At 38.5% G+C, this 27,530-nt stretch overlaps 1 protein-coding gene across 2 annotated transcripts in view; it reads left to right on the forward strand.

The window, feature by feature from the left end:
* The window catches only part of POU6F2 (POU class 6 homeobox 2), a 306,477-nt gene that overhangs the window by 266,272 nt on the left and 12,675 nt on the right, over window positions 1–27,530 (forward strand). For both annotated transcript variants that reach the window (XM_071736147.1, XM_071736146.1), the window contains 2 exons: window positions 14,323–14,529; window positions 27,064–27,232. In XM_071736147.1, coding sequence (XP_071592248.1) covers window positions 14,323–14,529; window positions 27,064–27,232 — 376 coding nt within the window. The remainder of the gene's footprint in view (window positions 1–14,322; window positions 14,530–27,063; window positions 27,233–27,530) is intronic.

Here is a 27,530-nt window from a genome sequence, read left to right on the forward strand (position 1 = left end):
TTTTTTTTTTTTTTTTTTTTTTTGAGGTGCTTATTTCTTTTTTGAGGTTATTCGTTGTTTACACATCTTTGTGCTTTCATTTCTGAGCTAAGCAGACCGGGTGGCAAATCTTGTGCACATTGAGCCTGGGTGAACTTTCTTTTTAATCTGAGAAATGGGTTCCTTTCCTTTTGGGTGGGGAGGTTAGAAGGGAAGTCAAGGGAATGAAGGTGAGGCTGGTAGATGCACAAACTCTCTTAATGATCATGTTGGACATCCCTGAGTTTTCTGAGCAGCATTCAGGATGGGGTGATGGATGAGAAGTGGATGCAAGCATTGTCACAGCCCTGGGCTGGAGGAGGAGTCAGAGTAGACAGAACACTCTTTTACATTTCCCCCAACAGTGCAGCAACTCTCAAACTCGAGGCCAGCTTGTCCATGTCCCAAGAGGTTAAAAAAATACTCCCTGTTAAAAGCTACAGCGTAAATGGAACTTTTAGGCTGTCAACAAACGCATATAGCTTTGGAGAAAAGAGGTAAAGAGAGTATCCTCTTCTTTTGCATTTTTAAGCACAGATTCACTGAGGGAACAGAAGGACTTTATTCCGTGCCATTGGAGCGTGGCAGGGTACTACCCATCCTGACAGCTTGAGGGCTACTTCTCTCTTTTCAAAATAGGTTCTACCTCAAATCTCTTCCTCCAGTACCCATTTCATCAGGCTTCTGGTCCTTGGCAGAGCCCTTGAAGCCTGCTCTAGTGCAAGGGCTCTTGGAGACCTTACCAGCAATGCAGTGGGGTCTAGAGAAGGAAATCTCTTCTGTATCCAGAAGCATGCCCCAGGATTCTAGTCTTACATTTTAACCTATGTTAAAGAGTGAGGTATAATTACATTTTACTACCTCATTTATCAATCTTTAGTGTAAATTCCTGCAGCATTGTGAGCAGAACTGAATGACTTTTTTTTGTCCATTGATGACTTCTGATAGAAAAATGGATTTAATCTAAAAATAAAATGTGTCATCCTGAAAAATCCAGTAAAAATTTAAAGTACAGTGTCTGAATAAGATTTAAGTGTCTCATTTTTACATGTTCTGCTTGAAAATTTACTGGGTTTATTTTCCAGATTAGAAAGGTTAAAAGCAATATGCAATATTTAATTTTTTATTAGAATGGCTCAATCTACTCCTAACAATTTTTTTCATATTTTTATTTAATTTTATATTTATTTTATGTTCCGTTTTGAAGTGCAAACACAAATGAAACAGCATTATTTCCCACTTTCTTTCCAGAACAACTCATGAGTCATGCACTTGGTTTTCATGGGGCTGCTCCATTGGGCAGAATGGGTTCTGTATGAAGAGGGGAAAAAGGGAGAGAATCCCTACATTTTCCTAGCTTCAGCTGAAACCAAAGCCTGAGATAACTAGTCAAAACCAGATTTATGCTGTGCAGGGTACAGGTTAACCTGAGACCATTCATAATTTAAAAAGAACGATGGGCTGCAGCCAGACCCAAACATCAACTTGTGCTGTGTTCTAGTCCCAGGGGCCACTGCATTCAGGTCAGTAGATTTACTTCTAATTTTTATTAGTAGAAGCCAAGTCAGAGAGAAGCCTGGTAATATTATGCAAACGTGGCTCCAAACTGAAATGTAGTCAAGAGATAATTGGCATTATTATCAATGAATGAAAAGCCAAGAGATGAAATCTTTGTAGGAAATATTAGCTGGCAATTGGCAGCAGAACCACGACAGACCATATAGTGCAGCAGAACCAGTGGACCATTGAGTGAAGCTCAATGGCTCTTGTAAATGACTTGTGGGATTCCAGTTATTCACTCTGCTCCTGACTCATAAGATCTACACTGTGATATAACCCCAGACAGTTTTCTTTCCCGAATATTCAGGGCTGAAAAAGATAGAGCTATTGTGTATGTCAAGATCAAATACGTTTGCATACTAATGACTTCACTTGAAAGAAGAGGAGGGGGAAAAAAAGAACCCATTGTGGGCTGACAGAATCAATGGGCTAAAATTATGAACAATAAATAGTCCTTAGTACATTCAGTGTCACTATTTTGGAATATTATGCTATCTTGGCAATTAATAATATTTCTTTTCAGTCTAGCTTCTTCCTCAAAACTTACTGGCACTGTTCTGGTATCTTTAAGCATTCAAAAGGATCAAAGAGCTTTCATCTTGTAAAGCATTTTACTGTGCTGTGCCCTGTGCAGGAAGAAATACTGATACTGTTTCAAGGGCAGTTAATATATTCAGTTTTGTCTCAGAAATGAGCACAATTCCTTGACTTAAAAAATTTTAAATCTGCCATTTCCTACAATTAAAATGTTTCATATATGAATTATATACTGTGGCATTTGCACTTCACTTCATCTTCTGCTGCAATTCACATACACTCGAGAATCTCTCCACTATTGCACCAAGATCTAATAAGTGGTTCTTCATAGAGGATTCTTGAAATATTGAAGATATTGAAACTTCATTGTTTTTTTAAAAAATGTATTGCAAGGACATTTGTAAGTACAATATGCATTTCTACAATACTTAAAACTAAATTTAATTTTGCAGTTGCTATTTCCCCTTTTCTTCTCATCTTTTGTTCTCCCTGTAGAAAAATCCACCATTTTTAGACTTATTAACTAATCTCTCACTCTCTGTATTAGTATCACTAATACACTTAGTATCACTACAAGAGAATACTTGAAGGGAAAACCTGAATAAAAGAATTAACATCTAACAGTCTTTACTAATACTTTTAAATTTTCATATTGAATCATAGAATCATAGATTCTATCTTAGATAGCCTGACAATATCTATGGCTAGGTTCTCTGGTTCTTTGAGTCTATATAGTACATGATAAGGAGCCTTCTTGCTTCATTTGTATCATTTCCACACTAAGACATTACGTGCAAGGAGGCAGAGGCTGAATATGGTGGACTCAGCATTGTAAGTTTTGCAGCTGGACTCAATGACCTTTAAGGTTTTTCCCAACCTAAATTCTCTAATTCTCTAATTCTAAATGTGGACTGGCAAAGCTGAGCTGTGGAAGTGTACTAAGAAAAAAAATTTAGGAAAAAACATAGGAAAAAAAAAAAGGCCTTCCCAAAATAGCCTAAAATGTAAGTGTAAGACAAGTGACAAATACACAGATGGAGCAGGGATCCTAGAAAAAGCTGATCTCTGCCCTTATGCTCCCCCTCCCCTAGAGTCAATAAGGTTAAAGGACCCCCTCACCTTTGCTCCTCTGCAGGTCACAGTTGAAAAGGAAATCTTTTTAGGACTGAGACAGAGAAAGCATGCAAGGATATATAATGTGCGGAGTGTCTGCAGACCTCCACCTTACACAGAACTGGCCTCAAGAGCATGGGCTCTGCTGCCAGCAGAAGAGAAAGATGAGGTAGTTATTATTCATATCAAAATAGATAGAAAAAAAATCAGCATGCATGTCTGTCAGGACATGTGGCTTCAGTACCGTAGCAGTGCAGGTGCTGGAGATGGGATTGCCTCAGGTCCACTGTTGTTTTTATTAAGAAAATCATATAGTTATTTAACTAGTCTTTAATCCAACTTACAGACCAGCCCTGAATGGAACTGACAATTAGGCTCCTCATAGGTTCAGGTTTTATGAATGTGAAGAAATATATTTGTGCTATATACACACACACACATACACACACATATGTATATATCTATATATTTAATACAATTATTGATGGGGTTTGAGTTTTGATTTCAGGGAAAGGAGGCAAGGAAATCCATTGAACTTTTTACATCTTGTCTGCCTCTGGCTGTCCTCTCCATTTGCTTCCAAGCCACCCCCAAGCTTTCCCAGCTGCTGCTGGAGTGACATGTCCAGGTTTTCCAGCACCACTAGGAATTCTGGCCTCAGTAACTTGCTATGTCCGCTCCAAATCTGAGAAACTAATTTAGTTAGATTTAAGTGTCATTTTTGGAGTATTTGATTAGTTAGGGACAACTGGAATGTACAAAAATAAATTGATAGCCTTGAGATTAATTCAAATATGTATGTAAACAACTGCAAACAAATTTATTTTGGCCAATGGAAACGGAGCAGTGACTGAATGCTGCATATTCATCTGTGTTTCGCAAAAGCCTGACTCTTAAGCCTGCCAGGGTCCCCCTGGGTGGTCTCCTTTCCCTTCAGTATATTGGCCACAACACACAGCTTGGTGTGGTCAGCAGACTTGCTGAGGATGCACTGGATCCCATTCTCCATGTGACCAGCAAGAACATTAAACAGCACTGGTCCCAGTACCAGCCCTTGTGGAATGCCACTCATCAATAGTGTCCATTTGGACACTGAGGCTTTGACCACTACTCTTTGAGAGTGACCAGCCAGCCAGTTCCTTATGCACAGAGTGGTCCATCTATTGAATTTCTATCTTTACAATATAGAGACCAGGATGCCATGCAGGGCTTTGTATTTAAAAGAATGCCTTATTGCACAGGTGCAGGCTTGAAGTAGTGGCTTGACAGACAGCTACTGTGTCATCCCCAGTGATTACATCTGGGCAGCAAGCTCCTGATTTATAACAGCATTTGGAGAAATCTGATCATACAGCAACAATGTTGAGCATCACTGCTACTGATTGATTGGAATATCTATTAACCTTCTTGTAGTGACTTTTGGCTAAATTTGAAATGATTTAATGAACAGCATCCCTATCCAATTTCACCTTTAAGACTTACAAACTAAGAAATCTGGTGATCTCTGATAAATATTTTATATAGTATATGTAGCGAGATAGTGCAAAGATGAGAGTAGATTATTCAAGAATATATTGCTGGCCTAGAAATTATTTGACCTGTAATCCAATTAAATAACTGTGGTCCTAAAGATTGCATCTGAAGATTATTTGAGGGGTAATGGACTGATTTCAGTTTAGTTTACCATGGAGACATGTCCAAGAAAACATACATTGATATTCTAAACAGACAAGTCAAGGCCTTGTCATTAAACCTTCAAAGTCATTTGTCCAAAATACACTTGTATTTTCTCAGGAAATTTCATCAGCGAAAATAAAAAATTTAAAAAAAGACTCTTTGATGATTTTCAGTTTAACATATTTTTTGAATGCTCTATCCTATTCTGGTGGAGTAACTTTCTCAGGAATGGCATCACAAGTTAAAGCAGTGACAAAAGTGACTGCCTACTGAAGACAGTTAAGAGTTAAGAGAGATACAGTTAACATCTTAATCAAGCTTCTTGTCTATGCAAAACAAGTTGAAAAGATTAATCAAGAGAAAGAAGCAAAAATAGAGCACCAAAAATTCTCATGGTCACCCAGTTACAGACATTGAAAATAGAGTGCAACATCCTTTTTTTAAAAAGAGTATTACTACAAACTGAAAAATTGAAACAGCACAGTTTTTGTGAGAACTGTTGTGGCAGTAGAGGATGTTATCTTCTTCATATATAGGCAAGATTATGTCTCAATAGCAGCTCTTATTTAAAAACCACAGGAACAAAGAGCAGTTACTGAACCTCACCTCATTCTGGCTCCCGACCTCTAGGTAGCATCTCTATAGTAGGCCAGCACAGTGCAATACAACACCAAGTAGCAAACCGAGTTCCAAACAAGCTGATAATGTCTCCATGGCGTGGAAGCAGCCTAATCACATTGACTTGAGTTGTGCTTGGCCTTAATTAGGCTTGCTGAGAAACACAATTTGTTTCCCAAGCTTATCTTGAATGGCTCAGCATGGCATGTATTGCTAAGTGTAGGCATGCCTATATTTTCTCCTGCTGTATGGCCAGTCTATTAGATCCTGGTATGGCTGAAAGCAAGTCTGCTCTTTATGCTATGAGCAGTAAATATTTACATTAAGTTGTTGCTCATAAGAGACAATGGTTTCTAAAGGGTTTTTAAACTAAAGACATATATTAATGGGAAGGTGTGCAGATGCAGCTCATATGCAAAGCTTTCAAAGGCTGAGAAGTTTTATTTCAGAGCAGGGATTTCTTGTCTCTGAGATGCCTGATACTTAACTGGGATTAAAATCTTTAGAGAAGCCAAAGTAGCAGTGATACTTTGGTAGGCAACTATGAAGATCTCAGCCTGCACGAAGAGAAAGCAGGGGTGAGATGAACTAGTACTTACTGAACTTTTTCATTGTAATAGAAAATCATGCTGGTGGCTCAGTCACTTTGCATTTACTTCCTCAGAAGATTAATACCATTACTTTATCTTTTCAAGAGTATTTACTGTAAAAAATACAACAAATCCCACACATCCATAAGTGTATTTGCATGTATGCACCCTACAAGGATCTGCACAGCAGTCAGGAAAGCTGTGGTTTGGGAGACAAGCAGTAAAGTGATAACAGTAAACTGTGACCTCTTTTTCTGTTCATAAAACATTATTATAAATTATGGATGCTTTGTCATAACATAATAGCATGTAAATTTTTGTCATAACAAATAAAAATACTGCTAAAATATTTTATACAAGTTATCCATCAAATAATTTTAAATTCTTATTTAATAAATTAATTTAATTAATTAATTATTAAACTATTAAGTTATTAAACAATTCTGAACACTTTCAGAAGAATCTACCTAGCTGATTTTCAGAAATGCTCAGGACCTGTAAATCTAATTAAAATCCGCAAGTGCTTTGCTCAGCTCAAAGAATTGCGACCTAAGGTTCTTTATTCCTGACTTAATTCTCAGTTTTTAAAGGAAGATAAATATGATAAGTATATTTCTTAGAAAGAACTATTTGGCAGACAATCAACATAATTTTTAGTCTTTAATTTGGTGATTGTATGTCTCTAGATTTTTGCAATGAGAAATGAGATGTTGTATTTGGAATGATAAAAGAGACATTTTTTATGACTGTATACATGCCCCTGCTAAGAGAACATAACATATAATTTCACCAAATAATTCCTACAGTCATGACAAATGAAGTCCTGTACAGTTTGATGTTAGTATACAAACATTATTTTCTGAAATATAAAACACTGAGAAAGTCAAGCAGAATGTGAGACTCAGTGTTCCATAATGATGCTTACAAATATACCATCCAGTATATTGTATGATATATGAACCTTGAAAATTATAATTCCTTACATGAGTGATCCAGAAGTACAATTTCATAGGAGCCTGTTTCCAGTATCACTACTGGATGCCTTGATCTCATAATAGCATTTTGTTGTGCCATTCTTTTGAGTTCTCATCAGGAAATAGAATAAAGCAAAGCAAATTTGCAAGCTTACAAGATTTGCATTTGCATACAAGAAGGAATATATCTGGGAACAAAAGAAACAAATTTGAAAGACAAATTTGCAAAACTGTAAGAAATGAACCAAACCATAGACACTGTTTTGTGTGCTGTAGATGGTTGACTGCTGGTTTAAATTAGCTTTTGGCCCTGTAAAACTAGAAAAGAAAATTGTAAAACATAACAACATCACACAACAGAAGCCAAAGAGAGTTTTTACTTCAGATTATATTCTTAGGACTGGAAAATTAAGAGGAATAAAACACATTTAAATCATCAAACATTCACTCAAATAGTGATTTTTTGGCTCACTAAGTAAGTTAGATTTTCATGCATTCTGCTCACAGTTTGAGATGTTAAATTAGCTTATATGTATATGGTAGTTTGCCTTATTTTACTGAAAAATTTTTCCATTGCTCATCTTTCTTACTTTTTACCAGTTTTTCTATTTTATTTTATATTTATACTGCTCTTATTCAAAAGTGAATAAATCACCTTCAATATTTAAAAGGCTGTAACATTGGTAAAATCATTTTGATGATATTACTGAAAAAATTTAACATTCCCTTTCCATAGTTAAAGATGTTCTTCGGGTGAAATGGAACTATTTGGTCTATTTCAGCCCTGGATGACAGTAGAAACAACTCACTATAGCCAGTCTTTGATTTTACTTAGCCTTTCTACAGCAGAAACAAAGGCAGTTGATGAACCACCTATTTGACTACAGTTAGGAAAACAGTGAAGCAAGGCAGCATCCCTCCTTCCCATGAGAGGACAAAACAGCTCAATAAAAAAATGTATGCTTCCTTTTTAGAGTATTGTGAGAGTCTGACCTCACTGCTTTGCAATTGTTTCAGAAGAGCAATTTTAAAGTGAACAGCCCTGGCTAGGGTGGAGGACCTGGCTGGCCAGAGCTGAGCAGGGGGTGAGATAAGAACTGCTGGGTGGAGACTGCTCCCCTTTTCTGAGGGCCTGCAATGCTGGGACGTCCCTCCAGGCACCATTACCCTGGCCAGGGTGGAGGAAGCCACCTTGATTGTACTGATGCTGATGGACCTGGCTGAGGGGGCTGGAACGGAGCAGGGAGTGGTGCCTGGAAGGAGATAAGAACTGATGAGTGGGTGGGGAACTGCACCCTTCTGCAATGGCTCTGATGCCAATGCCCCTGGGTTCTGTGGCACCTGACTGACAGCTGCCGCTTCGGAACAAAAGGAACTCAGGGGTGTATCTGGCTGCCCGTGCTGTGGATGTTTTGTCCTCTCTTGACCCACCTCTTGCATCGGGCCTGTCCAGAATCAGCGACACCGTGAAGAAACTCGCAGGACAGCTGCACCCCTGGTGGTGACTCTCTCTGTGCCTCATTCTTTCTTCCCACTTTCTTACCCTTTTTCTCCACTTTTCTCTCTCTCTCTCTCTCTTATATCTTCTTTTCCTCTCCCTCTTTTGCCTGGCTCTATAACTTTGCCTGTGCCAGTTGTCAAATAAAGTCTGCTTGCACCCAACCCTTCTACGGTTGGGCTTTGTTTCGTGGATCCAAAACAAAAAAAATGTTAATGTTACCTCGGATCGTAACAGGTATCATAGTAACTTTGCCTAATGTCAAAACAAAATTGTTTTATTAAGAGCCACGAAGACAGACCCACTGCTGGGAAATCAGTAATTATTGCTTCATACAGGTATGCAAAATCCAGTTTTCTATCTACAATGCAAATGGGGCTAGAATTAAGCGCTTATCCCCTGAAGTTCTGAGCAGTCACTCAGCTTCTGCTCACGGTTTCAGCCTGTGAGGTACCGTGAAGTAATCCACAAAGACTTTTAAGTATGAAAATGTGTTTTCAGTCTGGAAAGGATAAGAATGGATTCTTTTATGTTATTCTTTCTTAAACATCAGGTGTTTAAGGGATCATTTTTAAGGGATCAGATGCTCTTATTTCCTTTTAAGAAGAAATCTTTACAGCGCAAGGCAAGGGTCTAAAGTCTGTATAATGGTTTAATAAGTGACTAAGACCTTTAGGGTTCTGTTAGGGTAATGGTATTTCTTTATATGCTGAGGGTTTGGGATTTTTTCCCTCCATGGTCAGCTTCATTCCTTGGGATTTTACCTTCACTTTAGTTGTGTACTTATTCTCTCAGTGTAGATGAATTTACGGTTTGCAGAACTGTGTAAGCAAAGACTGCTGAGCCCACAGATGGTATGTAGGAACAGATCAACAAATTAACTTCAGATGCAAGCCAAGTCTTACAGCTTTATTTTTTATGAATAGCACTTAATCATGCAAGTTGTCTCAGCAATGGCAGATTCAGGTTGTAAGATTTGAGAGCCCTGATCTTGGATATCTTGAAATGCTAGGATGCTAAAACAAGACTAACAGACTAATAGAGGAGACTATTCAGGTGCTCCTAAAGATCATTCTGAATTTCCCTTGAAATTAGAAAAAATAATTGTTTCTTAAAATTGAAATAATATTGGGAATTATAATAACCAATTAACATTGTAAGAACTGTTCTATAGGCATCTCAAGATGCAATTGAAGATGAATTATTCCTTGATTTGTTTAATTAATAATTCTATCATCAATCCATAACCAAAAATAAAAGAATCTTACTGAATACTTGCAGTGAAAATCTGGCTCAGTCAAGGCTTATGACAACACTCCATCACTTGAATGGAGCCAGAATTACAGTAATGGTATTTTAATTAGAGGAAGACCAAATTCCCATCTCTGTAGAAAAGCTGAGATCTGAATTTACATTAAATATCCTGGTAGGATTTTCAGTGTCACACCTGCACTACGTTTGTGACTATACGTGGAACATACAGGCATGAAAGGTACAAAAGACATACAACTGGGTGTAATTTCTTTTAATTAGCAGTACTCTGCAGATTACTCTCCCTAAAGTGTCTGACTACCTTAGAGGTTATGGACCATTGATAAGTGAGTCCATCAACCCTTGGACTTTCAAAACTGTCCATTTGTTGTGTTGCATACCATGCCTATTTTTCAACTCCTCTGTGAATGCTTAGTGCTTACTTTCCATTGTATGAGGTACCAAAGGAATTGGGAAAGCCACATGCATAGTGTAGAAAAACTCAGAGTCTTTTCAATTTTATTTTTGTAGCATGAGGACTCTTTGAGATGTGTGTGTTTTCTCAAGAAGGTGGTTGACAGGTGGGATTGTTTATGAATTTGAGCCTAAACACTGAAAGAGCAAGAAGACTCTTCTGCTTCTCTGTGTCTCAGAGAAGCTGTGGATGCCCTGTGCCTGGAGGTGTTCAAAGCCAGGCTGGATGGGGCTTTACACAATCTCATCTAAGGGAAGATGACCCTTTCCTTGCTGGGGGATTGGACCCAATGATCTCTAGAAGGCCCCTTCCAACTCAAACCATTCTGTGATAGTGTGATTCTCTAAGTATCTTGTGGTATGAGTCCCTGTCATGTGCTTTTGCTGAACTGTCCTTGAATTTAAACTCAAATAGCAGAATTTCCTAGAAAGGAGCAATGCCTCCCCACTAGGGAGATCACTGGGAACTAAACAGTCTGTACTGTGGCATGCCAGTGACTCAAGCCCATGGAATGGTCTTGTGTTATTTCCTCAGAAAATTTAAATGTATCAAAGCCATAAATTGTCTTCTTAAAGAGCCAGCTTTTACGATACTTCAGTAGTACAGATGAGCAAGGCCTACAACGAAATCTTGTGTCAAAATGAGAGAAAGAGGAATCTGGCCCAGGGGATCCTGTTTCAGTTCCTACAAAGCTGAGCAGTGTGAATCAGCAAGCTGGTAGGCTCCTTGGGAAAGGAGAAACTTGAATCTGGGTTTAGCTGTACCAAAGGTACACGCCATAAATAGTAACCCTGTTGGTTAACCAGAGACATGTGGGCATCTTGGTTTTAATTGGTTAAGTTTTTACTTTATGTTGGCATAAAATGGCAAAAAAATCTGGAAATCCCAGTAAGTTTCTCAAAGTGTTCTGAATGTTTCCCCTTCGGACTTAGGCTTGGTTTCTACAGGAACACCCTTGAGGGTATTTGTTCACTTGTCCTTCTGGAACACCTCTCCAGCTGTATGCTTTCCCTGCTCCATTTCTAGCTGTGCACATGTACAACGTGCCATGTACAGAATGGCGTGTGACACACATTAATACATATAGATAGCCTTCTGCTTCTGACCTTACAAACTGTCCACTTCAGCACTGTCATTCTATAAAATGTCCAACTGAAGTCCAAGAAATGCATTTTAAATGTGAATGCAAACATTTCTATTACTGATAACACCAGCACAGCATTTTTTGCTTTGCTGGGATTAGGACCTTGATAGTTAGAGCTACATTGGAGTAATGACACTCCAAGGTCATGTCCTTTACTGACATGGCAAAGGAAGGAGAGGCCTTTGCTATGTTTCTGTTGATAAAATTAAGAAGGATTATTCCTTGTGTTGGGTGACATGTGGTAAAAGCAAAAGATTGTATTTGTGACCCATAAATGTTTTAGGGCACAAAAAAAAATGGGGAAAATTTACATGTTGCGCTGCATGGAAGTTGTATTAAATTCACATACTGAAAAAATGTCTCCCTCCTCAGTGAGCAGCCATCTTCTCACACCAGTAGTAAAGCAATTGTAGTTCAGCTAGGGACACCTTAAAAAAAATAAAAAAATTAAAAAAAATAAAAGTACTGTGGTCTGCAGAGGAAAACTTGCAGGCAATTACATCTTAGAAGGCTAACACTCTAAATCACAACCTTTGTCTGATTATGCTTCATCGTGCTTCACTTTCATGCTCTGTAAAATGGGGGGTAATAATGTTTATTGATCTATCTGCCTTTTAGGAATGCATTAAGGAGAACTTAAATGATATCTTTACAGTGTTTTGAACACTTTTGATATATGCAGCTCTTACAGTACAGCTGAGGTGGGCTTGCCCTTTTTTTCCAGGTCCTCCCACAGGAGAGCTGTCCTGCTTTTCTTTGTAGCTTTCTGGTCTTCCCATCCAAACTTCTAACTGGGCAAGTTTAGTAAATTTATGATGACTTCAGCCCTTAACACTTGTTAGCTGAGCTGCTGTAGCTAACCAAGTGCACTCTTTTCACTCAAGGAATCTGCTTAAGTTGTTATGTTGTACTTCACAGCTGAGCTTACCCAGAAGCACACCACTGGGCTGTGACTGCTGCAAAGGCAGTCACTCATTAGGACACTCTCACTTAACTGAGTGATATTTTAGCCTAATAACACAAGGAACAGGGTGACACTCTGATGAGAGCCTCTTGCCCCTCCAGCTATGCCTGAGTTAGCTGGGTATCACTGCACAATGTTTTCCTGAGGGCAGATTTTCTGAGACTGTTGTGTATCACCTCTGGTGATTTAAACAGAGGGAAACCTTCATAGGTCCCTCCTATTCTTCGCAGCACAGACCACAGATGTCTCCTTTTTATATCTTTAGCAAGAGATTCACATTTGTTGTTCTTATTTTACGTTCTCAGAAAGTAACTTAGTGGTCCACCCACAAAGCCACTAAAATTTTCACTAAGAAGTCATTGTAGAGGTAATTTTACACTGTTGATTGTACATTTCCCATTGGTATGTTAGCAAGTAATAGCTGAAAACAATAGGAATGGTATGTGGTTTTTTGTGAGACAAATTCATCTTCAAATTTCTTTAGAAACATTTCAGCCTGTTTTCCTGAGGAAACAAGTCTTAAAGCTTGTGTTTAAGTGCTACCTATCCTCTCCCTCTTTCCATCCATCCATCTCTCCATATCTACCTAATGGCTTTGAAAGAACTGACCAGTTTCAACAAAATTTATCAGAAAACAAGAGATCTAAAAAAGATGATTAAGCTTGTAAATGGTATGAGAATCAGCAAATAGACTGAGGGAAGTTAAAATGTGACTATCCCCACTGTGGAGAAAGAAGGACAATTCAGCCATAATCCACCCTATTTCTCAGCATCCAAGTAGGTCTACAATAGCAGTCAATTTAGGTGATAAGGGGCACGGGGCAACGGAGATCATATTCATGGGGCACCAAAGGGACTCGCAGTGTAGGTGTTCAGGAGAAAGAGGAGAAAGCAAGGCTTCTGGAGAGGGAAGTCTGGAAGCCTGGTTTTACTTTTCCTGTTGTGAAAATCCTAGGACTCTAGCTTCATGCTTCATTCGTTGCTTGTTGAGAAAAACAACCTAAGTTGTTGTTTGTATTCACAAGTTTCATCAAAAGTTTGTAACAGATGCTCTAGTACTTGTAAAAAAGTCTTCCACCAGTGTAACTTTCTTCAGTATAGCAATTCATTGACAGACAAGCTTTCTTACAGTATCTGTTTGACATTCTTATCCTAATATTAGTTTTACAGGCACATTCATAGTTTAGGAAATCACTGTATTCTCAAATCTGTCAAAAGTGTCTCTTTCTGCAAGTACTTGCCCCAGAAATGTTAGCTAAAATGTTTTATCTAACAACATCCTTCTAGTTGTGTTGTACTATTTAGCTGTCATCCAGAAGCAGCTGCATTTCTATGAACATATCTTAATAAGCCATGTCCTGGAGAGAACCAGTATCATTTTGTTCCCCCCAGTCATCACATGGGAGTCATAAATGGTCAACTAGAGTACTAGGTATCAGTAAATCAAAGAAAAAAATACATAAGCACCCCAGTTAATGGCATTATACAGATGAGTTATAGACAACAAGACAAATGGGGCTCATATTTACATCTATTTCACTCTGTGTTCAAATGAGAGGTGGGAAAAAAACATCATCCAGGGGCCAGAACGTGACCCAGCGTTTGTTTCATACACTCTCAGCCACAGCAGATTTTGGGGAATGATGGTGAATGGGGGTAAAACATACAGGTGATATTTGTCACAACAAATGTGTTTGAAAGTCCTCATCAACCCAGCAAAAGCACAGTTGTTTCACACCCTCAGCTGTCCATATCCATCTCTCTCTGCTTGTTTCACCTAAATTTGCTTTAACATGCAAAAAAAAAAAAAAAAAAAACAAAAAAAAAAACAAACCACGTTAATTATGTGTGGCAAGTGTGTGTGGCATGTGTGCATTTTCCCTTTCTGTGTCCTTTTCTCCAGATTATTGGAACAATCCCACTGATGCCTAATCCAGTCCCCTCCAGCCAGGCGGCAGGTGGAGCTCAGGGACTTCAGGTGCAGCCGATAACTCCACAATTATTGACCAATGCCCAGGGTCAGATCATCGCCACCGTCATCGGCAACCAGATACTCCCAGTGATCAATACCCAGGGAATCACACTATCGCCACTCAAACCAGGCCAGCAGGTAAAGTGTCTGTAGCCTGAATGATTTTCAAGATAGACTCTGCAGAAGTCTCCTACTCCACGCGGCCTTTCAAAAAATTCCCACTTCTTCATCATTTTTGATAAAAGATTAATCCTATCATACTATCAATAGTATGTTGGTATTTATATGTAGTTACAATACAATATATTATATTGTACAATACAATAATACAAGATATTATATGATCTTTTTATACTTTCTGAGGTTATCCATATATGCGTTTTCTTTCTTTTAAAGGTCAGTATAGGGTGAACTGAGAAATTTTCTGCAGCAAAAAGCACAGTAAGAATATGAGACAGGAGAGGTCCATCTGGCCTATTAAGCTCAGCTCCTTTGTTAGTTGTCACTCCATAGACTGAGGTTTGAAATGTTATGGAATGTGCAGAGAGAACTAAGGAGAATATTAAAAAACTGATTAGTCTTCTTCACTGGAAAATCAGATACGGTTGTGCATATTTACGTATACAGAAAGTATTTTTAGGGAAATTATTTTTCACTGTCAGGCACCAGGTGGATCACAGAATGGGTGCAGCAACCTCACTGATGTCCAAAAAGATTCCTGTAGTTCTTTTTATAGAACTCCAAAGTTAACTTCATTACTTTTGTCTATATTTGTAGAGCAAAGAATTGTAGTGCCACCTTTTCTCTCTGAAAGAGAGCAAATTGAGGATGGAAAAGACATCAAATCTGATTACCAGAAAGGTACTTATAAAAATGTCACTCATTTAAATGTTCAGCTTAGCACTTCCATTGTTGATAGTGCTTGTTTGCTAGTCCTGCCTGCACCCCCAGTCACAAGTAGCAGCCTTTTGTATTTTTCTGAGATTCCCAGGGCCCCCTGAACTACAAATTACTTTTTTTTTTCAAAATTTAGAAATAGAGAGCCAATGGATCTCTAAGGTGACTTTTTTGTTTGTTTTGAAAATATTTCACATCCAAATAGTTACGTTCTTTTTTTCTTCCATCTTATCCTCTGTGGTATCTACCACAGGTATCCTCTGTGGTGTCCTCTGTGGCCTATGTAAAGAGGCCTTTTCCAAAGCATTTGTAATGTATTTAACTCTCTTTTCTTTAATGGAAGCAGACTTCTTCTACTGGCAAGTGCTTTTACAGTTGTTGCAGGTATATGGTTTCAAACAAAGCAGGATGGATGGGAAAGTGGCCCCTGTGTTCTCCAGCACTAGGGAGCCCAACAATGGAATAAGCAACTCAGCAGTAAACTTCTGTTTTCCTGGGGGTGTGTGAGGTGGGGTGTTTCTTTTAGAGTCAGCCCTCTGAACAGCTGAGGACTTTCCCTCCTTTTTGGCAGAAGGTCACCAAAGGCATTGCCATCCTGAGATCCCTTTTGAAACACATGAAATTTAGAAGTCAGGAAGAGGATAGGAGCCTTGTACTGTTCCTGAAGACTTTCTTGCCAACGGAGCAAAGCACTTTCTGAGTCCTACAACACAGCAAACCTTTTCCAGGCAAAGTCTGCCCGTAGTGTCTGTAGCCACAGAGGGGACAGAGGTGTGATCTTGGCACAGCTAGTGCCACTGGGCTCTCATACAGGGACAAACTGCTCCTGAAGGCTTCAGTTTGCTGAATGAGAGCAAGGGGCTGAGGTAGAGGGAGGAGAGCAGGGGGCTGAGGTAGAGGGAGTCCCTGCTGAGCTGTGTTGTGCTGTAGTGTGGTGGCTCACCCAGCTGGATGCTCCTGTGTGCCCATCAGCTGGCACAGACAGCAGTTGTTGGTCAGCAGAGCTTTGGTAATGCCCAAGAGGCAAGGATGTGCTGGTCTGCTCATGCCTGCTGTGTGAGGAACATTGTTTGGCCAGGATCAGTTTTGCAGGGTCCAGCCTATGCCTCTCACGCAGAGTCCTGAGGTCCCAGGGGCTGCAGGAGGGGGCCGCCAAAAAACCACAGAACGTCCTTATTTGCACCTGTTGGAACCTGATCAAGACACGTTTTTAATTGGGATGGGGAGGGAGAAGTAATGCAACTACTATATGAAAAAGTAGTACAACTTAGCATTTTTATAGGGACCGCAAAAAATTGTTTCTATGTATTTGTGCTCCCTCTACTGGCTCTTCTGCTTTTACTGAAGGAAGTCAGGAAATTTTGCCATTGATTTCAGTGGGAGTAGAAAAGAGGAATGAGAGCCAAATTCCTCATACGAATAATGCTGATGGAAAGTCAAAAGCAGTTGAGCTAGTACTATACAAACTGCTGTATCATTTGAAAAGTAAATGGAATTATGAAAGCAATAAGGAAATCCAGAATTTACCTTATTGCCTGGGTAAAGATTTCACCAAACTATAGTATTTGACTAATGATAGCATATTTAGTCATAAGCTGAAAACCTTGTTTGCAGAAGAACTGAGTACTCAGTCTCAGAGGGCTTAGCAAGAATTCAAAATATTTTTGAAAATGGGTCACAATGCATTTGGCATCTTGTAACTTGATGAAAGTTAATCTTCAGAAGAGGGAAAGAAAAGTACAAGGCAAGTTTGGGAAAAGTTTTGAGAATGTCATAGAGAAATAAATGAGGAAATAAATAATGTAGTAAAATGTTCCAGTTGCAGATGATCATAGTTTAACTTTGAGCTTGTCAGTTTCTTGGGAACTAAGTGCTTCAGGAAAAGAAGAGGTGAATGCAAGCAGTGATAGTAAGTTGCTGCTTGTTAGCTGAGTCACAATAATTGAACCTATGTAGCCTGTTTCAGTTGCCAAGTAATTCATGCTTACTTTTTGCCCGAAGCCTTAAATGCTTCAGATATTGTCTGTAGTCAGCTTTAGTTACATAGACTACATCTGTTATTTATTCATATAACTTTTCCAAACTTGATAGTCTAAAACCTCAATGTCTCCTCATAGAAATGAGTTCGTAGATTACTTAAATATAGTGAAAAGCAGTACTTCTTTTTCTGTGTTGTGACTAGGTTGCTTTTTAATGTACACAGGCAATTCCACTGTTTTTCATTCCTCTGGTTTTTAAGAACAAATAGATATTTCTGAATTATATTCTTTGAACTAACCACAGTAGGGATTTTTGCCCTTTAAATTACATTAATCAAAGCTTTAGTGTTTTCACTTTTTTCCCGAGATTTTGCTAATCTAAGCAGCAGCATCTATGCACTCACTAACAATTCTCCTAGAAATTATCTGAAGTGGGATGCGGTTTGCACTTCTGTTATAGTCTGTGTCCTTTTTAAGTCATAAACAAGTTTTTCTTTGCCTTTAAAAACTTTTACTCTCACAACTGTTTCAATTTCCACACCTAATATCTTTGAGATTTTGTGATCAGAACTGGACGTCATGATCTGTCTGGGTGCCTCACTGTTTTATGTAGTTACATTATATTATTTTCAGCATAATTTTCTCTCTTTATCTCAATAGAACCTATCATCATTATTTGTTCTGACTTTCTTTACTCACTGAGTAGTTTTTTCAATAAACAGATGTATCTACTGTAGTGATACACCTTTGCTACCCTGAATATTAAGTCACTAAAATGGTTCCATTTAATGTGAATGACTTTATCCCTACCTACTCTGTATTTCATCTGTCACAGTGCTCCTCCAGCATGTTGTAAGTAGGATCTGTGAGTTTTTCATGGCATTCTGTACTAATTTCAGAAATTCAGCTGTTCCTCCTGCTGATTCAACTTCACCACTGTTCACCGTATTTTTATTCTGCTTGCTAAAACCATTCAAAAAATTTGGTATATATCAATTGATCTCTACTTGCTACCTCCTTTCTTGAAAAAGGATTACTTACTCCCTAATTTTGTTCCTTGCTTTTTAAAGCTGTTTATTTCTCATACTGGAAGAGTACCTTGTAACCTTTATTTCTACACTTCCTTCATGCCCCTCAGAGGGATTTTGTAAAAATTCAGATTGTATGGCTAAATGCTTTTCAGTTTTTCGCAAGAACAGATGAGCTTGTAACAACTTGTTAGCATTGTTACTTGTTATCAGTTTTGAAAACCTTGTTCTTTTTATGTCAAAGTTGTTCTTTTGTATCTCTAGCAACACATGTTAACTCTACCAAAACTGACAGAAGAACTTGAACCATAAATTAGAAGATTCAACTTGCTTACCTTAGTCATAGAGCAGTTAGGTTTTTGGTGGAGTCTAGTTAACTAGATTTCCTGTAGAAACAAAGAGACATAGGCAAGGAGACATATACATGTCTAATAGGCAACTCAGGCTTTCAAAATAGATTAATTTTTATGTAGGTTTAATCTCTTATAGGCATTTTAAGGTATCTATTGTCTCCACTGACATGAGAGGGGGCTAGGGTAGCTATTTTAGGATAGACATTTAGTTCTTAGATGAGTGAAATTAGGTAAAACAAATCCAGCTGCCAGTGATAACTGGGGTTCAAAATGCATATTTGTTTATGAGTTTGTTAAACAGCTTTGCTAATAATTGATGTTTTCATAACTATTTACTAGCCCACACAAAAGCAACTTTTACACATTTTATTGTTCTCCAGTGTACCTCAGCAAGCAGGTTCCCTTCTAGCTGTTGTTTAGGTCTTTTCTTCTACATACATACATTAAATCAGGTCTGTAGTCCCAGTTGGCCTCAGTCTTGTTTTATCTACACTGCCTGCCAGAACTTTTTATATTTCATTGTGTCTTATAGCACTTCCAGCTTTGGGCTTCTGCCAACTCGAACACAATAAAGCCAGTTACTAGGCAGTATTTTCTCACAGAGTCAGTTCCCCATCTTTGTTGTCACTGGCTGTCACACTCCAGGTTAACTGTTGACAAGACATAGACAGTCTCAGATGGGTCTGTGGTCCTTCTTGTACATCTACTTTCCAAATCTCATGCCAGACATTTTCTTTCTGCAGTCTCAACATACCACACAGTACCTACCATCTTATTATCTCAGCTCCATGCATTCCTTTGATATCCTCTCCCAGTAATACCTCTCAATAATTTTCTATCTGTAATGCTCTTATTCCTTTGATGCTGTCTTGTTTTATGAGAAATATAGTCTTCTTTCTCTTTGTTTGAAAACAAACAAACTGCATTAAACTCATTAAACTGCATTGTCTCAATCCAACTTTTTCTTTTGCTTTTTTTTTTTATTTTTTTATATATGGCTTTCAGTGATAAGGGTGAAAATTTTTCTCACTGCTTTCTGTTTTCCATTACCATCAGCATTGCATAATTCTATATCATCCATGGATAAAATTAGTAGATTTTTAAAAGTAAAGATTACCAGACTATTGACTAGTTCAAGGGACTCCATCAGATTTTCCTCGCCACAGCACCAATGCTTGACTTGTAATTTCTATCCCTTCCTGACCAGTGTTCCAACCCTTCCTGACCAGTTTTCTTCATGGTATCTGAACTTGCAGGAATAGGATACCTAAAAAAAAATCAATATAACTGTATTGCACCATTGGAGACAGGAAAGTATCACCACACTTCATGCATCATTATTAGGAACTGATGCATAGAAAGAGTACTCTTCATTGTTTCTGTTACCTTTTAATTATGCTCTTGCCTACACATCTAAGTCTATTAGTCTGTTCCTGTAATACTGACTTAAAATAATTCCTGAAGGGGATCATAAAGATGACCAATACACCTGATTTCCATATAAAATTATATCTTCTACAGAAACCTAGCCATGTCCTCAACCTCATTTAGCAAGCTAAAAGATCTTCAGTTACAGCATTTGCTTTGTATATAGTTCTGATCCCATGGAAAGGCTTTGAAAGAAGAAATAGAGTCTTTGAAAGAAGACTCTATTAGGAGAGAGGATACTTATTAAGCATCAATTAATATTCAGATTCATCTGTTCACTTGCTTGAATTAATTGAGTAAGCTAATGATGGAGTGATGGAGTATGGTATTTGGGCCACAGTGGAAACATTCTGAGAGAGCTGGCTGTGAAAGCAATTTGGCACGAAGCGTGCAGGTATGTGTAATAACTTACTGTCTTCACTTGCTAGGAGATTTAAGAAAATGTTTTTGAATCCCATGCCTGGTCATGCTGTATGAGTAGGTTTGAAGACAGACCTCTACCTCCACCTCCTCCACCACCACTCTTTCTCAAAAACAAATGTATGGCACGTTTTATGAAACATAGACGGAGCAGAGAACTCCATTTACCAGAAAAATGAAAGCATGAAATACTCAAACTACTACTTCTGCAAGGCGTTGTCATAGCCTTTCAAAGTGTTTTGGAATGTCTTTTTATATAATGGTATTAATTTTTCAGCACCTTCCATGGACTTCAGTCTTTAGTAGAGCTAATGTCTGTATTTCCTGAGAAGAACTAGCTGACATCAGAAAAAAAGTTAAATCTTTATTTGTATCACAAAGGGGATTGTTTAAAATGTATTTCTTCTCCTTGTGCCGTTCCTCTCAGTTTCATCTCTTCTGCCCTTTTTGTTGTATTTGTTTTTTCACCTCTGTCTTCTCTAATTTGTTGTGCTTTCTCATCTCTCAGATTTCCTTTTCACAGAAACGTAGAAAAACAGGACTCGAAAGGACATGAAGGGGTCATGCAGTCCACCCCCTCCCTGTAGGCACTATCAGCTGTCCCTGTATCATTCTTGACAGATGTTTGTCTAACCTGTTCTTAAAAACCTTCAGTGATGGAGGTTCCCTCACATCCCAAGGCAAATTAGGACAATCTCCTTAGCATTAGAAAGGTATTCCTAATGCCTAACCCTAGCCTCCCTTACTGCAATTTAAACCCATTACTTTCTTCTCCCTTTCATTAGGGCCATATTTTGCCCCTTCTGTCTTTCCAGACTCTATAAAACCAGTAGCAGTTCTGTCATGGCATTTGTTCATTATTTCCACTTAGTTTCTTTCTCTTCCCTTAGCTTATGCAAAGTACCTTTTTACTCTTTTTACCACTATTGTGTGACTTTCTGGATGCAAGGAAAAGCATCCCTTATCTCATAAGGAGACCTTAATACAGGACTCCAGTCAACCATCCCAGGTGTAGGAATATTGTACAGAGATAGGAGCAAATGTTAGTCACAGGGACCTAATTCATTTTTCATCTCTGCAATATCATAGAAGCACATAAACATACAATGGTTTGGGTCGGAAGGGACCTTTTGAAGACCATCTAGTGCCAACCACAGTGCATGGGCAGGGACACCTTCCACTAGACCAGTTTGCTCATAGCCCCGTCCAAACTGGCTTTGAACACTTCCAGGGAGGGGGCATCCAAAACTTGCCTTGAAAATCTGTTCCAGTGTCTCACCACCCTCACCCTAGAATTTCTTCCTCATGTCTAGCCAAAATCTAGCCCCTTTCTGCTTAAAACCATTCCCTCTCCAGCTTTCCTGTAGACCCCTTCACGTACAGGAAAGCCTCTATACGGTCTCCCTGGAGCCTTCTCTTCTCCAGGCTGAACAACCCCAACTCTCAGCCTCTCCTTAAAAGAGAGGTGCTCCAGCCCTCTGGTCATCTTTGTGCCCTCCTTTTGAGCCCTCCTCTGGACTCACTCCAAGAAATCCATGTTCTTTTTGTGTTGAGGCTCCAGACCTGGGTACAGTACTCCAGGTGGGGTCTCATGAGATCATAAGATCAAGAGGGGAAGAATTCCCTCCCTTGACCTGCTGGTCTCATTTCTTTTGATAATGCTTATCAAGTTCTTTGAAGCCTTTCCAAAGAGTCTGCTGAAGCTGCACAGATGCCCTCTGCTAAAATCTAGCATCACATGTGGAAATAGATACAATTAAATACTGCAAATTTTATTAGAAAAAAATATTGGAGTATTTATTTTCTTTATTGTTTCTCCATATTGGCATAGTAATCATACATTTTTATATCTAGCACAAAGATGATCTCCCTTTAAAGCATTCGCTGTATTTACTCAATTTATGCCACTTCCTTTTGCATTTTGTGCAATTGTACACTTTGTACATTTTCTTCTTCAAAACTCAGTATAGCTTTTGATTTCTAGAATCAAATAGCACCCAATCCTCACTGGTTTCTGGACAGCCTGGAAATGTAAAGTGATGAAACCTTTGCAAGTTCACACTGCATAGAACATCTAGTAGGAATAATAATTGTATTATGTACTGTGTAACACTTAAATTGTTAAATTTTAAATGTTGTTATTGAAATTATGTGCAAACCAGGATATTTTAAAGTTCTGAAATACTGAAGTAGTGCTTCAATACACCTTGTCTGCAGCAAAATAAGTGTTTCTGGAGAGCAACCTGTTTAATTTCCTAAATTCAGGGTTTATTTGATGGCATGGCGTCATCATCAATCAATATCTCCTGTACTGTTGACTGCAGAACATAAAACTGATGTAAAATAAAATAGAATCAGGCCCTTGTACAAAGTATAACTCTGAACTTTATGCTTCCCAGATTCCTCCAGCTGCAGTATGCATACGTGTATTCCTGCCAGATACTGATCAGTGTCACACACAGTCATCATTCTCTGTGTGCCTACTGTATCCACCTACACAGAATGGCACTTACAGCGACTGCTTCTGTAATTTCTGTGCCTCCTTCTGTCTTTGGATGGAAAATGCACAACAGTCATAAATATAATTCATATCATATGTACGTGTCCAAAACTGGGTAAAGTCAGCTACTGCAAGTTCGAATTGATTCTGTCATCTGGAATCTAATTCATAATCTAATCGTCACCTCTCCTTAAGGCTATTTCTGGAGTGGAAATTATAGTGGATGAAAAGAGAGAGAGTATTTTAATGCAATTTCATGACACAGATAACTATCATTGTTCTTTAAGCAGGACGTTTACAGCCAAGCTGTCACATCTGTAAAAGAGGGGTTGTGCTAGAAATTATGTAGGGAGTTAAAGTGGAATCCTCCCTTAGTCCCTGGCCAGGCCTTAGGTGACTCTTCAGCCTCTCCAACTCCATTTCTTCCTTTTCCCTCGCAGGCAGTGAGTTAGAAACTAACAACAGGTAAATATCCCTTATATATTTCTGTCAAACTTAATTTTTCTCTGTGCGTCTGGACTTCACTACCCATATCCCTTTTGCCCAGCTAAATTTTGAGAACTTTTTATATTTGTCCAAAGGTTCCTGGGCATCTGACAGGAAAACTGCCAGGTTTCTGGGCATCCCAGTTCTTTCAAAAATGCATTTGGAAATGCATTGTACAATACACATGCAGAGAATCAAATATTTCCTAGCCTTAACCAGCATACTGTGTGTGTGCTACATCGTGACCACTACTGTGGGCACACAAACTGAAGAATGCAGAATGCCCTCTCATTCTGGAGTTTCCTGGAAGCACCAGATGTGTTCTGTACATGCTCAGATGTTGAACTATTCAGAGACAATATGTATAGCATGGAAACTTTTGGATTTGCCATCTTTGTCTTGCATGATCATGTATTTCTTCCTGAGAAATACTGATAAGAATTAGCACAGAATCATAAAAAAAAAGGCTAGAAAGTCAAGGTTCAAGAGATTATCCAGTCTGTTGTTCTTAGGCAGAGTAGCTATTCAAGTATTAGTCTAACTTCCTCCTGAACACCCTCATAGAACTCCACAGGTTCCCACAGCAATTTATGTCAGTGTTTCACTGCCATGTTAGACAGCTTTTCCCAGCATCTAATTTGAATATTTCATGTTATTATTCATTCTCTCCACTATAAAAATTTAAGACAGACTCATTCTGTACTCTTTTCATTAGCTCTGCCTTTATTTGAGGCAGGAATCATATTCCATTTAGTCTTCCCTTCCTTAGATTAAACATGACTAGTTTGTTTCAGGTGTCTTCATAAACCTCAGGTGACTCCCAGTCCTTCAGTCACTCTAATTGTTCTCCTCCAGCTGGTCCAGATTTTCTCTGAAGTGTGGCATCTCTGAAGCTGTGGACATGGTGTCTCCCTTGCAGTGTTTTTTCTAATCCTTAGTAGGAAAGAAGATTCTCCATATGCACTGCAAACATCACTCCTGCTTGCATGCCTTGGTTTGGGAGCTGCCTTTTTCCCATTGTTGGTTGCATGTTAAAACCAACAGGATCATTTTGAATCCTAATCCTGTATTCCAACCTATAAAAATTCCCTCCCAGCATATAATTGGCGCATAAATGTAGTAAGAACATTCTCTTCTCCATCATCCAGGTTGTTAAGAAAATACTGTGTAGTGCAGATTGAGGACAGACGTCTGTGAAGCACCCTACACACACACTTCTATTTCCACAGATAGATGCCTTTCCTCTCGGGTTTGTTTTCCAACTACTTTTGCATTCATTCTGCAGCAATTTTATCTAAACTGTGTTTCCCTAGGTTATAAAGAATGTCACACAAGGGAGTGTTGAGAGACTTGTAAAGTCAAGCCACCTACTGCTTTTTCCCTGTCCGCAAGGCCAATTACCCTGTCTTTGAGGGAGATCAGATTGGTTTGACACAGTTTGTTCCTAACAATCCATGTTGTCTGTTCCTACCTTGTTTTCTTGCGGGTGCTTACAAATTGTTTGATTATTTTCTTCAGTACTTTTCCACGGCTTGAAGTTTAGTTGACTGGACTATAATTTTACAGATCATTCTTTTTAAAAATAGCTACTACATTTGCTTCTCCATCCTCAGATAAGCAATAACAACCTTAAGACTGCTCCAGATAGTGTGAAAACATCTACCTCGTCTAAACACAATACTTTTCTTCCCTCTCCCAGGCTGAAATCTTTAGTTTTGCTAAATTCCCTCAACCAACAGACATAAAAACCCAAAATCCTGCCTGTTTTCTGAAAGCTGCAGTCTGGAGTGATGCAGGAGTGATGGATGGGCACTCCATTTCTGCAGCATTGAGAGGAGGCCAGACCTCCTAGTGGGCTGAATCCCTAGGAGAAGATATTATAAAAGTAGATGCTCTGGGTTGGGAGCTATCTATAGATAAAATCCATCTCTTAGTGAAATTTTTTTGAAAATGCCCAGTGCTTACATGAGTGTGAATCCTGGAAGCTTTTCAGTCAGCTTCTCAACTATTATCTTCGACAAAGTATCATTTTTATTTTTTTAAATTTGCTTGATCAAAGAAACCTTCTTGAGATAATAATTATTTTTTTTTTGTTTATTGATCCTTAGGGAAGACAAAATAAGCTAAAACTGCTCAGATAAATGTTTTTCATTATTATTAAAGGGTAACTCAAAGTTTTTTGCTTCATTAGGTGTTACATCATTCCAAGTGGGAGGCAGAAAAAGGAGTTGTAACTTTTTCTTTTCTTAAACAGACACATAACAGGAATAATGTCATTAAAGTTGTTCATATGAATTCCACAAAAAGTGTAATCTTTAATGTGATCAGATACCTTTATCTACTGTGCCATACAATTTGTTGTCTACTTAGCATCAGTCATTTCTATGTGTTCTGGGAGCACATTATGTATAATTTGAGTAGTACTAATGAATTCTGCTTCTTTTCTGAAGTAATTTGTTCAGTTAAATATCAAAAGAGAAAAGCTCATACTCCTTACAATTCAGGAAATAGATTTAAATTACTGACTTCAAGCAAAGTCAAATAGGCCTTTATGCTTCTCCCTTTCTGAGAATGCAGATAACAGCCATCACTTAAAAGTGAAGCCTTTTAGTACATTTTTGCTATTTTTTCTATCAATATCAAGAATCAACATAAAATTAAGGTTTCATAAGTAGCAGTCAGTTGAGTGTACCAGGACTATTTTACTGTATTGAGTTACATTATGTACCTTTATTCTGTTGAGAGACTGTCCTTTGAAACTGTTGGGAGTTCTGTGTAAAAGTCAGCACCAAAGAAATTTTCTAATTCTCAGTCCCACAGGAAAGCTTATTGCAGGCAGAAAGGATTAGTGTTTTTTCCTTTCCCCTAGTGAGCAACCAGACTGCCCTGTCACAAAATTTTAAAAAAGATTAAAATTGTGAAGCCAGGGTCATGTATTACAGTTTATCATTTGCATCTACCATACTCACCAGACTGTTTAGGTATGTCCTACATGGCACAGTCCTGATATGAATGAGGCTCAGAAGCTTCACTGTTTGTTTTAGGCAAGGATAATTCTTTAACTAAGAAATAAGGTTTCAAAATTTGCTAGCTCTAATGTCATAAAACAATTATTCCTTTCTATAGGAAAGGGATTTACTGCCACTTTATCTTCTCTTCCCCATTCCCATTCTTCTTAGCCCTGGTCCTGCAGTATGAAAGGACCTCTCTAAAACAATGCTGATTTTTATGAAAATCCATGTAGGGAATAAAATTCTGACTTCTTCAGTCAGAAAACAGGTAAGGACGTGTATTTATTAATCAGAATGCTGCTGGGAATGTCATAGGTCTCATCACCCATTTTAAACAAATATTTAGTTTCTAATTAGATTAAGCATCTGGTTAAACTGAGAAAAAAAACGAAGTCAGAATTCAAAGGAGCTCAGATTGCTCCTGCTGTGACACTTTCTCCTGAACTAAGTCTGTGGTATTTAATGTTCCCATCAGATTTGTTCCCCAGGAGTAGATGGGTGAGCTGGTGCATTGAAAGTTTCCTATTACTGCTTCATTTTCTAAATACTTATTTTTACATTTTAACATAGCTCCATCAGCCCTCCCAGACGCAAGTGGGACAAGCAGCCTCACAACCCAATCTCCTGCATTTGGCTCACAGTCAAGCATCTATGTCTCAAAGCCCAGTGCGTCAGGCTTCCTCTTCTTCCTCCTCATCCTCCTCCTCTTCAGCTTTGAGTGTTGGCCAGTTAGTCAGCAGTAAGTATTGCTCCCTGGCACTCCTTAATCCTCCCCTGTTTGTTCTCCTCAATGCTGAGTTTTCTAACCTCCTTTTCCTCCTATTCTCTTTTTTTGGTTTTTTCTTTTTTCCCATATAGTTGATTGTATAATGCTAAGTAGAGTGATTCTTGTCAGTAAGAACTGCTAAGTGCTGGCATGGGTGAGGCTTAAGGTGAATATGCCTTAAGAAATTGTAATCAATGCTCAAATTGGTCAATAAAATGGTAGCAGCTGTCAACTGATGGCAATTCTTATAATTAAAACGTGGTTGTGTTCT

Source organism: Heliangelus exortis, chromosome 2 (genome assembly GCF_036169615.1).
Source record: "Heliangelus exortis chromosome 2, bHelExo1.hap1, whole genome shotgun sequence".
NCBI classification, from domain to species: Eukaryota; Metazoa; Chordata; class Aves; order Apodiformes; family Trochilidae; genus Heliangelus; species Heliangelus exortis.